This window comes from Neoarius graeffei, chromosome 3 (assembly GCF_027579695.1).
Source record: "Neoarius graeffei isolate fNeoGra1 chromosome 3, fNeoGra1.pri, whole genome shotgun sequence".
NCBI classification, from domain to species: domain Eukaryota; kingdom Metazoa; phylum Chordata; class Actinopteri; order Siluriformes; family Ariidae; genus Neoarius; species Neoarius graeffei.
The window spans coordinates 82,346,371-82,359,665 of NC_083571.1; the positions used below are offsets into that span (position 1 = coordinate 82,346,371).

The 13,295-nt window shown below is 41.7% G+C and overlaps 1 protein-coding gene across 2 annotated transcripts in view; it reads right to left on the minus strand.

Moving 5' to 3' along the window:
• Positions 1-13,295, minus strand: part of cep135 (centrosomal protein 135) — a 58,478-nt gene that overhangs the window by 25,962 nt on the left and 19,221 nt on the right. For both annotated transcript variants that reach the window (XM_060917493.1, XM_060917491.1), the window contains exons 10-17: positions 11,177-11,327; positions 10,756-10,979; positions 10,478-10,633; positions 8,243-8,386; positions 4,506-4,583; positions 3,447-3,598; positions 2,843-2,958; positions 2,510-2,664 (exon numbers count right to left, since the gene is read on the minus strand). In XM_060917493.1, the coding sequence (XP_060773476.1) occupies positions 2,510-2,664; positions 2,843-2,958; positions 3,447-3,598; positions 4,506-4,583; positions 8,243-8,386; positions 10,478-10,633; positions 10,756-10,979; positions 11,177-11,327 (1,176 nt within the window). The remainder of the gene's footprint in view (positions 1-2,509; positions 2,665-2,842; positions 2,959-3,446; positions 3,599-4,505; positions 4,584-8,242; positions 8,387-10,477; positions 10,634-10,755; positions 10,980-11,176; positions 11,328-13,295) is intronic.

The window sequence follows — 13,295 nt, forward strand, 5'->3', positions numbered from 1 at the left end:
GTAAATGCACAAAATAACGGCTAGGAAGCTCGAGTACACGTGAAACACAACCGTTTCTGTTACAAATATAAAAACGACGTCTCTAACCGACGTTTCAATCCCCGACTCGCTCTAGCCACCTGGCTGCACCGCTGCACTCAAGTCAGAGATGTGAAGGAGGAAGGGGAGGGGGTGAAGAGGGCGGAGCCACACGCTCTGGAAGAGGGGCGGGGGGATTGGGCAAAGCGTTCCATTCTGGCTTTGAGTTTTCTCACAGATCAGTGGTATCAACTTCAGCGAGAACTTGACTGAAATGCGAGTTTGGACGATATGCGTACTTTTTAATGTGAAAACGTACAGTCGTACAATGAGGTAAAAATTCGTAGCGGCTACGCAAGATGCGTACAGGTTGGCAGGTATGCTATTGTCAATAAGAGGACCAAGCCCCAAGTCACTGATTCCACCCACACTTACACAACTGTGTGGATTTAAGATGCAAGCTGTATCTTAAATACACACGGTTGTGTCCTGAATAGCTCTCTTTTATTCAGCCTTTTACCTGATTTACCTAATGTGGAAATCCCGCTCTAGTCATTGGTACGCGAGTCTCGCTCCTCGATGAAATCATAGTGTGCCGATCGCCGTTGATGGAGAATTCGTGCTGTGCACGAGGCTTACGGCTAGTTCGACGAACCCAGAACAACATGGGAATGGTGCAGATTTCGTGTCAATTACGAGAAATGCATGCTAATTCTCACTAATTTCGGTGTTTTTAAAGAAGAAAGTCAAGACACTGGGTTTTATGCAGCCAAGTTTATTTAATCAACATTTCGGTTTTTTTTTTTACTTTTGGTAGCATATTTTGGGTGCTTGACCTTAATTTGGGTGCCTACTACGTTATCCGTCGCAGGTTTCATGTTACTGAAAGGCCTGATAAATATATTTTCAATGTTCTTGCATTTAATACTGTCTATGAGGTTAAGGAGAGCAAAAGAAAGGACATCGAGACTACAGCTTGTTGCTTCAGTGCTGCAGTGATAATTCTTATTATTCTATCCACATTCACTGGATATGAGCAATTGTGCGCTCTGACTGGCTACTCTACGACTAGGCTATCAGCTCATATACCGTGAGTAGAGAAAAACAAAATAGCAGAGCATGTTGCTGAACCAGGCGGCACGGTGGTGTAGTGGTTAGCGCTGTCGCCTCACAGCAAGAAGGTCCTGGGTTCGAGCCCCGGGGCCGGCGAGGGCCTTTCTGTGCGGAGTTTGCATGTTCTCCCCGTGTCCGCGTGGGTTTCCTCCGGGTGCTCCGGTTTCCCCCACAGTCCAAAGACATGCAGGTTAGGTTAACTGGTGACTCTAAATTGACCGTAGGTGTGAATGTGAGTGTGAATGGTTGTCTGTGTCAGCCCTGTGATGACCTGGCGACTTGTCCAGGGTGTACCCCGCCTTTCGCCCGTAGTCAGCTGGGATAGGCTCCAGCTTGCCTGCGACCCTGTAGAAGGATAAAGCGGCTAGAGATAATGAGATGAGATGTTGCTGAACCAAATGAGGACTAAATAAAAACTCTACTCGAAAACAAAACCCCCAAAAATACAAAAACGCAACAAAATATGGAATGAAAGTATTTGATGGGAAGAACGTATCATTTTTTATTTTTCAAGAATTATTATTATAGAATTTTTCATAAATTTTTAATCATTTCGCCAGTTTGCTTACATTCTAAGCAGAAATTATTCTGTTGGACGTTTCGTATAAAGTTTTTATTTATTGAATTTGCAAAAAATAAAAATGCTGTTTCTCAAAATCCAGTGAATGTGGATATAATAAAACAGTTACTCCACTCAATCTTGTTGTACATGGCTTATAGCCAATTCAGCGCTACGCGCCTCGTCAGCTATCAGCTCATGCATGACTCGATTTCGTGGGATAACTGTTAATTATGTGATTTGGTTCCTAAGGTTGGCATAGCCAAGATGGTAGTGGGGATGAGCTCCCGCTATTTACAAAATGCTCCTATAGGCATGTGTCTCGAATAGCCTCTGTCAACCAAAGCCCAACTCCTGGCCTTCTCGCGTGGCTTAGCTACTATGCCCAACAGAACTGTTTTTACTTCAAGGAGAAGGGGCGAAAGGTGGTTCACTGGCGCCTTAAAACCAGTTGCTTTGGGCAGATAGAGCTCGTCAGCCTAGGACGGCAGTCTACCTAGGGGACGGAAAACCCTGATTCCAAACCTCCGCTGCCTTGCGGCTATATTCATCCATGGAAAAGGCTACGGAAGTTAATCCAAACAGAAAATCCGGAGTGGAGACCCAAAGGTGGATGACTGTCATTTTTGGCTTCTTTCCGGCAATTCCTGCAGCCTAGCCGGCCCCAATCGTAATGCTCTGCATTCCATTGGATCTTGCCGGTGTGGCCGAGAGGGGGGCCCTGATGACTGGGCAACGCTAGGCCTCCATACACTTTGCCCAGGCTTGCGCCCTGGAGATGTCACTCCAGTCTTATGTGATTTGAAGAGACTAAGTTACCTTCTTGTGTAACTGTTCCTGCAGCAGGACCACGGTCTCTGCTTTCTGGTCCACTGCCTCCTGCAGAACATCCTTCTCTCGATCCAGAGATGCTATGGCAGTCTGCAGTACTGCCACCTCATCTTTCTGAGAAGACCTGTTCTTACTCAGCTCAGCTAGAAACACACAAACCTTTAGATGTGCTTATTATAAACACTCGTAAAACTAATAGCACTAGAACTACATAATAGTTTATGTGAGTGCTGCAAGCAGTCAAATTTGTCACAAACTATAACAGAAAGAATGACAGAAGAAGTGGTGAGCATGTTAGTGTGATGAGTGAGAGAGACTCACCGATTCTCTCCTCTAATTTGTCCATTTGTTGGTGAGCTGCCTGTAGTTCGCTCGCCTTTACAGATAATCGGTGCTGAACATCAGAGAGAGACTTCTCCATCTGCTCCTGCAACAGCCTGCAAACACACATTTTTAGTTTTCTATCACCTGTTGATTCAAGCAGCACCTGGAAATACAAGAGAGTCTGCGTGTGGCAGCGGGGGCGTGGCCAAGCAGCAGTCTGTGAATGGAAGGCGGGGTCGGGGAAGGTAAGTGGCTAAGTCATTCCACCTGCTGTCAGTTATTGCGTGTGTGTTTGTTACAGGGATGGAGCATAAAAGGAGAGAGAGCAGAGAAAAGGGGTCTCTCCCCGACCACAATGCATGTGTGAGTGAAAGAAAGAAAGAAAGAAAGAAAGAAAGAAAGAAAGAAAGAAAGAAAGAAAGAAAGAAAGAAAGAAAGAAAGAAAGAAAGAAAGAAAGAAAGCTGAAAAGCTCAATAAAGAGTGTGTGTAAACATCAACTCTCGCCTGCTGTGCTTTTGTGCTCCACCCACATCAGGAACTGTTACACTGCGTTACAAAAAAAAAAAAAAAAGACATAGATAAACACACAATCTGCAGTACCTCAGAGCGCTGTTCTCAGCCCTGTGCTGAGCCACCTCTTCTGCGTTCTGAAGCAAGACTGCTGAGCGGGCCTTCAGCTCCTCTTCAACAGCTACACGGCTTTCCTTTAACACAGCCACCTGAGTGCGCAGATCCACCCGCTCTCTCTCCAGCTACATACAATTCACAAGTCAGCTTCGACTTGAATTAATAATTAATAAAAGATTCGCCACGAGTCATTTCTTCCTGAACACTTGACTACACGTCCACTCACAATATTCACGACTTCAGAGTCTGTCCTAGTGACATTATACAGTAAGGCACTGCTTTAATGGATGAGAGTACATGTTTCTCAGGAGAAATTATATACATCGAAAAACAATAACTGAAATTTTGGGCTATAATTTTAAGCAGCACAATTTCTTCAGCAAATCAGTTTTCAAAACTATTGGTGCCTCTACAACTGGCGCAACCTTCCTTGGAAAGAATATCAACACTGAACATCTTCCTATAATGTTTAATCAGACTGAAGAACAATCAAGGTCTATTATATTGTTAATTCTGTGCATGTGGACTGCTTTCTTCAATTCACGCATCTTGGACAGGGTTAAATCTAAAGTCGGAGATTTTCAAGCACTTTACTACAAGGCCGTTAATCTTTCAAGCACAAACGTAAGCAGGTTTTGTGTAAAATATCCGAATACTGGTGATGGATGAGAAAGAAAGTTGTACATGTGAGCTGCCTCATACTGTTTTCATTTATTAAAAATAATTTCAGCATGCCAATAACTTGTCCTTATGCAGGTTTCTTTAATTTTTTTTTTTAAATTGTGCCAAAAATTCTTAAGTTGACTATACACACTTAGAATATACTCATATACAGTAGATTAACAGCAATCGAGAAGTCTGATTTTATCTGATCTCCAACCCTCATCTTATTCTATACTTCACACAATTATATACAGTCAATATTAGAGCCACCTCAGTGCACATCACACACAGCAGAAATACTTCAACAAGTCTACTAACATCTTGTACTATCAGTACACAATCATTAATAGAGTAAATAGAGGCCTGTACCATCTGAACAGTGTTCTCCAACTCCATTATTCTTATCTCTTCCTTCTCTCTGTCTGTCAGAGCTGAGGTCTGAGCCACCTGCAAGTCACACACACACACACACACACACACACACACGTCAACTGAGATGATGAGAAATGTCCCACGTACACCTTAAATCGAAGAAAGATACCTTTACCAGTAACAAGTATCTAATCCAGAATTTTCAACCTAGACTCTATCTACCATATTGTAGTGTACAGTGGTGCTTGAAAGTTTAGGAACCCTTTAGAATTTTCTATATTTCTGCATAAATATGACCTAAAACATCTTCAGATTTTCACACAAGTCCTAAAAGTAGATAAAGAGAACCCAGTTAAACAAATGAGACAAAAATATTACACTTGGTCGTTTATTTATTAAGGAAAATGATCCAATATTACATATCTGTGAGTGGCAAAAGTATGTGAACCTCTAGGATTAGCAGTCAATTTGAAGGTGAAATTAGAGTCAGGTGTTTTCAATCAATGGGATGACAATCAGGTGTGAGTGGGCACCCTGTTTTATTTAAAGAACAGGGATCTATCAAAGTCTGATCTTCACAACACATGTTTGTGGAAGTGTATCATGGCACGAACAAAGGAGATTTCTGAGGACCTCAGAAAAAGCATCGTTGATGCTCATCAGGCTGGAAAAGGTTACAAAATCATCTCTAAAGAGTTTGGACTCCACCAATCCACAGTCAGACAGATTGTGTACAAATGGAGGAAATTCAAGACCATTGTTACCCTCCCCAGGAGTGGTCGACCAATAGTCGGCGAGGTCACAAAGGAGCCCAGGGTAACTTCTAAGCAACTGAAGGCCTCTCTCACATTGGCTAATGTTAAATGTTCATGAGTCCACCATCAGGAGAACACTGAACAATAATGGTGTGCATCACAGGGTTGCAAGGAGAAAGCCGCTGCTCTCCAAAAAGAACATTACTGCTCGTCTGCAGTTTGCTAAAGATCACGTGGACAAGCCAGAAGGCTATTGGAAAAAGGTTTTGTGGACGGATGAGACCAAAACAGAACTTTTTGGTTTAAATGAGAAGCGTTATGTTTGGAGAAAGGAAAACACTGCATTCCAGCATAAGAACCTTATCCCATCTGTGAAACATGGTGGTGGTATCATGGTTTGGGCCTGTTTTGCTGCATCTGGGCCAGGACGGCTTGCCATCATTGATGGAACAATGAATTCTGAATTATACCAGCGAATTCTAAAGGAAAATGTCAGGACATCTGTCCATGAAGTGAATCTCAAGAGAAGGTGGGTCATGCAGCAAGACAACGACCCTAAGCACACAAGTCGTTCTACCAAAGAATGGTTAAAGAAGATTAAAGTTAATGTTTTGGAATGGCCAAGTCAAAGTCCTGACCTTAATCTAATCGAAATGTTGTGGAAGGACCTGAAGCGAGCAGTTCATGTGAGGAAACCCACCAACATCCCAGAGTTGAAGCTGTTCTGTACGGAGGAATGGGCTAAAATTCCTCCAAGCCGGTGTGCAGGACTGATCAACAGTTACCGGAAACGTTTAGCTGCAGTTATTGCTGCACAAGGGGGTCACACCAGATACTGAAAGCAAAGGTTCACATACTTTTGCCACTCACAGATATGTAATATTGGATCATTTTCCTCAATAAATAAATGACCAAGTATAATATTTTTTGTCTCAGTTGTTTAACTGGGTTCTCTTTATCTATTTTTAGGACTTGTGTAAAAATCTGATGATGTTTTAGGTCATATTTATGCAGAAATATAGAAAATTCTAAAGGGTTCACAAACTTTCAAGCACCACTGTATATATACACAATTAAAATAGGTGACAATTTTCTCTGTCCTGGGAAAAGGACAAAAATTTGGTTACTGAAAACCCAAATCAAGTTTTTAATGTATATATTTATAAGCAAATTTCCAAAAAGTGATCAGAACAAAAAAAAGACAGTAGGCTTACAGGTTATTTCTCTTTGTGCTATCAATGAGTGATCAGTTTCACACAACGTTGGTGAAACATAACCACATATTTTCCAGTTAGAAAAGTAGTCTCTTCTCTTAAAAGGCAAAGGACAGTACCAGTCAAAGTTTGGGCACCTCTACTCATTCAGAATCAGAATCACTTTTATTGCCAGGTATGTGGACACACGAGGAATTTGACTCCGGTTTCACTTAGCTCTCATAGTACAAAACAGATAAAAAGCATATACACAAAACAAACAAACAAAAAAATGGTGTAATAGGTGCATAGTGCAAAGTAATCCAAGTAATTCAAGTATGAAATAGATAAATATAAATATACAGTGTGCACAGAATGGCAGTATGGATTCATAGGTTTCTCTGTATTTCGTATTTTCTACACTGTAGAAGAATACTGAAAACATCTAAACATGTATGGAATTATGTGGGCAACAAAAAAAAAGTGTTAAATAAAAACAAAATATCTTTCATAGTTTAGATTCTTCAAAGTAGCCAGCGTTTACCTTGATGACGCTTTACACACTATTGGCGTTATTTTAACCAGCTTCATGAGGTAGTCACCTGGAATGCTGTTCAACTAACAGCTATGCCTCGTCAAAAGTTAATTAGTGGACTAGTTTCTTGCTTTCTTAATGTGTTTGAGATCGAACAGTAAACAGCAAATAATAAAAAGACAGTGAATAGCCCTATTCCACAACTGTAGTAATCCATATTATGTCAAGAACTGCTCAACTAAGGAAAGAGAAACGATATTCATTATTACTTTAAGACATCAAGTGCCTTTTAATTAATAAAAATAAATAGAAAACACTGAATTAGAAGGTGTGTCCAAACTTTTGACTGGTACTGTATATTAGGGTGCCCCCTAAAAATGAAAAGTTCCTCCGATCATGATGCATTTTTGTTTTTATGTTCCTTTTGGTAAGAAAACATTTTGACAAAATTCAAAAGTTTAATGGTGGCACCAGGAGCTCAAAGTTATGGAAAAAGCTGCTTTTTTATGACAAAATTTCGATCACTTTTCATGAAACATTATGGCACCTTATAGAGTATACCAAATATCTTAGATACACATTTTTAGTACATATTCTAAATATATTATCAAGCGCAGTTTGAGTTTTAGCTGTTCATTGAAGTTCAACTACTTTTAAACAATACAAATGTATTATGAATCACATTAATGCTTCTCAATCCCTTGCAAAGGTTCTTAACATGATCTCTGGGTCACAAGAAATCAATAAATGGAGTCCAACATTGTGATTCAAAACATAAGCGATTTTTGGCAAAAAATGAACCTCGTGGTGCCACCATTAGACTTTTGAATATGGTCAAAAAATTTTACAGGATGTCTTTATTGGTGAAAAGGAACACCCAAACAAAAATGCATCAGATTTTATGAAAGTGAGGGCAACTGATGCACCCTACTGTATATAGATATGCAATGAGACTTGCAATCACTGCCACAATAACTGCCTATAGCCATCGCTTGCACTTTATTCTTTGAGTTTTGAGCAAATGGCTTGTCTGTCCTTTTCTCAGTGAAAAGAAATGCATTGAAAATGATTGTGATGGTGATAAATCAGACATTACAAATGCAGTAAATGGAGATTAGTTTGAAAAGTCAGAGCGTATTCCTTTATGACGTGTGCATGGTTTCGGCGGAAACAGACAAAACTACTCTCACATAAATTTGCACTGTGGTCTACCACAAACATAAATGGTCTCACCATACCACCCACACAAACCTTAAGTCTCTCGTGGAGAGCGTCTCTTTCTGCTGTAACTTTACAGAGTTCAGTGTCTGCCTGCTCTCTCTCCTCTCTCACTCTCCGCTGCAGTTCAGGAGAAAATGTTAACTTGCTATGAACACTCTGCAGCTCCTCCTGGGCCTAAGAGCACATGTACGGACACACACACACAAGAATAAAGACCTGTTACATAAACAGTATCCCACCTGCATTTTTTTCAAACTTTTGCATAACATTATTTCACAGAATTTGCCAAGCCATATCCATTTTATGATTTTTTGTTTAAAGTCACGCGCTAAACAAAAATTTTTTGTTTAAAACCATGAAGATGCAAGGAGTAGACGTAAAGAAAGTTGGTGAATTCAAGTACCCGGGGTCAACTGTGCAGGAAAATGGGGGCTGCGATAGTGAGGTGAGAAAGAGAGTGCAGGCAGGGTGGAGCAGTTGAAGAAGGATTTCGGGAGTCATTTGTGATCGGAAAGTCCCAGTAAAAGTGAAAGATAAGCTGTATAAGACAGTAGTGAGACCAGCTGTGATGTATGGATTGATTAGAGACCGTACCCTTAACGAAGAGACAGGAGGCAAAGTTGGAGGTGGCGGAGTTGAGGATGTTAAAGGTCCCATGGCATGAAATTTTCACTTTCTGAGGTTTTTTAACGTTAAAATGAGTTCCTCTGACCTTCTTAAGTCACCCCAGTGGCTAGAAATTTCATAATGTGTAAACCAAACTATGCCCAACATTTGAGAATGGCGCGTCAAAACGGCGCATTGATAAGCTCTTCCCTTTACTACGTCAGCAAGGGAGATGATCCCCACGCCCCCCCTCTGGATTCCCACCCACTGTATGGATTGCCCCGCCCAGTTGTAGTGAGGAGACCATAGAGGACACAACAACATGGCATCACCTAAGCGAGTGAAACATGGAAATTGCGCTGTACATGGATGTGACAACACAGAAAAGAGTCTATATTTACTGCCGACGGGAGAGCCCCTGAAGACGCAGTGGCTTAATTTTATTTACTTCAATAATACGCCGTCGAGTCTACCTAAGACAGTGTATGTTTGTCGGAAGCATTTTCCTGAGGAATGTTTCCACAACTTGGGACAGTACAGGGCAGGTTTTGCACATCAACTGTCACTGAAGCCTGGGTCCGTACCAAGCATCCCTGCCGCATCAGCCACAAACACCGAACAAGTAAGTGTATAACTGGTCGTTTTGCCATGTTTTAAAATCGGTGCGTTAGCCTAGCAATGGCTACATTAGCTGTGCAGCTAACCGCTTCCTGCAGTTAGCCAGGTAATCTGCGCTACAAAACTAAAGAGCATGCAGCATGCTCTGTTAAACTGAGTTTAGTCTGGAAATTGACTGTAACTTATGAGCTTATGTTTGACTATTGCTCCGCAATGCATGTCTTCTGTTGGATAAGCGATATGTTGCTGTAGTTGCTGCTTCTATCCTCTTTGGTTATGGAGTGCGTGTTCAAGCCTAGGGTATTATACGTTCGTAAACTACCACTCCGAACACTCTCACTCTCTGTTCTCTGTGTCACGTTGAGTTTACGAAAGGAGTCCGAGGGAGAACGGGGTTTTGTCTTAGCAGCGTGGCTACAGGCGCTGATAGCAGCGAGTATGTGTGTGCGCAGCTTGGTCAAGCCCCTCCCCCCATGGCCCGCCCCCACCCTCTACCCTTCCCCGCCTCCTGCTTCTCATTAGCAAAACGACGCACTGGGAAAAGCGCTGAAATGGGGCTTTCTCCCAGGAGGCTATATTTACGTGCCGAGGGTTCATTTCGAGAAAGGCTGCGGATATAACATCTGGAAACCTCCACGAGCCCGTTTAAAGCATCAACAAACCACCATGCCATGGGACCTTTAAGGTTTGCGATGGGAGTGACAAGGTTGGACAGGATAAGGAACGAGCACATCAGAGGGACAGCACATGTGGAGAGCTTGGGAATTAAGCTAAGAGAGATGAGACTGAGATGGTATGGGCACATCCTGAGAAGAGATGCAGAGCATGTGGGAAGGAGGATGTTGAGGATGGAGCTGCCAGGCACATGAAAACGAGGAAGGCCAAAGAGGAGATACATGGATGTGGCAGGTGTAGTAGAGAAGGATGCGGAAGACAGGGAGCAATGGAGACGAAAGAGCCGCTGTGGCGACCCCTAATCGGGAACAGCCAAAAGAAGAAGAAGTAGTTTAAAGCCATGCGCTAAAATTCTGTGTTTATCACCTGTTGATATTGAGTACTGAGTTGGTCTCTCTCAGAGGTGAGCAGTTTGACTTTAATCTGGATGTCCTCCATGTGTTTCTCAAAGTCCAGAAGCATGGCCTGCAGCTCATCTCTCTCTCTTAGTGCACGTGACAGCTCAGTGTCTGTGCTCTCTCCCTGCATCCAAACAGCCACCAGAATAGAAAAGTCATGGTACAATAGTAAAAATTTTACCAAAACAACTGTTCATGTTCTACAGCATTGTTTATTTGTGTTTGTGTGCGTACAGAGTATCTTACCCTTACAGACCAGCTCCCACGCCCTCTGGGACTCCTGCTCTTGGAAGGACTGACACTGTCTGCCCCACCCCTTGTCTTTCGGTATTTCTCTGCCTCATGTCTGTAGTGGTCCCTCTCTTCTTCCAAACTCTTTACAAACGCGTCCAATCGAGATGGAGAGCGCTCTTTGCCACACATGCCATGCCGAGCACGCATGCGCTCCAATTCTAAAACCATTTCTTTTTCTGAAAAAGATTTACAGAGCTACAATGTCGGAAATGCAGAAGCTGATATTATATACTGCATACTTATCCACCTTCATACTGTCAACCATCTACTGAATAACTTCATGTCATTATCAACATCATGCTCAGATCAAGCCCTCAATTCATTTTGCTCTCTTTAGGCGTCTTTAAAATTAAGGAATAGTTCCGCATCTTACCAGCTTGTGTCATTCTGTCGACTTTGTCCTGCAGTCTCTTCTTTTCCTCCTCCAGGAAATTCATCAATCCCTCCATCTTCACATTTTGCTCCTGCACTTCCGATAGCTGATCCTTCAAACGATCCTTCTCATGAGTGCTTTCTGCTAGGCTCTGAAGCAAAGACAAGTAAGTATCTACACAGAAGAATAAGGCTTCAATAATCCTAAACAGAATAATTTAATCTATAACGTACTGCTCCGAGTTTGCGTTAGTAATCTCAAAGATCTAGTGGAAAGCCTTTCCAGAAAAGTAGAGGTTATTATAGCAGCAAAAGGAATGTGATGTGCAACAAGCACATACAAGTGTGATGGTCAGGTGTCCATATACTTCTGGCCATATAGTGTATGTGATATTGACATTTATTCTATCCACATTTACTGGATATGAGCAATCACACGCTCTGATTGGTTACTCTACTACTAGGCTATCAGCTCATATACGGTGAATAGAGAAAAATAAAATGGTGGCGCACATCAAGTCAGATACATCACTTTATCAAGTATGCAAAATAAACAGAAACAACTAAAAGAATATCGTCCCCCCACCCCCAATATCTCTTGTTCCACACTCCAGCCCAGTTGGTGGTGAAAATGTACCTTTAAGTTGGTTTGCCAACCACCAAAAAAAAAACCTAAAGAAGAAAAAGAAAATAGCAACGCATGTTACTGAACCAACTGAGGATGAAATAATAACTCTACTCAAAAACCAAATCCCCCAAAATACAAAAAAAGCACCAAAATATGGAATGAAAGTATTGGATGGTAAGAATGTTTTTTTTTTTACAAGAATTATTATTATCGCATTTTTCACAAACTGCTACTGTCATTTTGCCAGTTTGTTTACATTCTAAGCGGAAATGATTTTGTTGGATGTTTTGTGGAAAGTTTTTATTTATTGAATTTGCAAAAAAATAAAAATGCTCTGTTTCTCAAAATCCAGTGAACGTGGTTAGAATAAAACAGTTATTCCCTTCAATGTTGTACAACCCCGATTCCAAAAAAGTTGGGACAAAGTACAAATTGTAAATAAAAACGGAATGCAATGATGTGGAAGTTTCAAAATTCCATATTTTATTCAGAATAGAACATAGATGACATATCAAATGTTTAAACTGAGAAAATGTATCATTTAAAGAGAAAAATTAGGTGATTTTAAATTTCATGACAACACCACATCTCAAAAAAGTTGGGACAAGGCCATGTTTACCACTGTGAGACATCCCCTTTTCTCTTTACAACAGTCTGTAAACGTCTGGGGACTGAGGAGACAAGTTGCTCAAGTTTAGGAATAGGAATGTTAACCCATTCTTGTCTAATGTAGGATTCTAGTTGCTCAACTGTCTTACGTTTTTTTTGTCGTATCATCCGTTTTATGATGCGCCAAATGTTTTCTATGGGTGAAAGATCTGGACTGCAGGCTGGCCAGTTCAGTACCCGGACCCTAATTCTACGCAGCCATGATGCTGTAATTGATGCAGTATGTGGTTTGGCATTGTCATGTTGGAAAATGCAAGGTCTTCCCTGAAAGAAACATCATCTGGATGGGAGCATATGTTGCTCTAGAACCTGGATATACCTTTCAGCATTGATGGTGTCTTTCCAGTTGTGTAAGCTGCCCATGCCACACGCACTAATGCAACCCCATACCATCAGAGATGCAGGCTTCTGAACTGAGCGCTGATAACAACTTGGGTCGTCCTTCTCCTCTTTAGTCCGAATGACACGGCGTCCCTGATTTCCATAAAGAACTTCACATTTTGATTCGTCTGACCACAGAACAGTTTTCCACTTTGCCACAGTCCATTTTAAATGAGCCTTGGCCCAGAGAAGACGTCTGCGCTTCTGGATCATGTTTAGATATGGCTTCTTCTTTGAACTATAGAGTTTTAGCTGGCAACGGCGGATGGCACGGTGAATTGTGTTCACAGATAATGTTCTCTGGAAATATTCCTGAGCCCATTTTGTGATTTCCAATATCCTGTATGTGATGCAGTGCCGTCTAAGGGCCCGAAGATCACGGGCACCCAGTATGGTTTTCTGGCCTTGACCCTTACGCACAGAGATTCTTCCAGATTCTCTG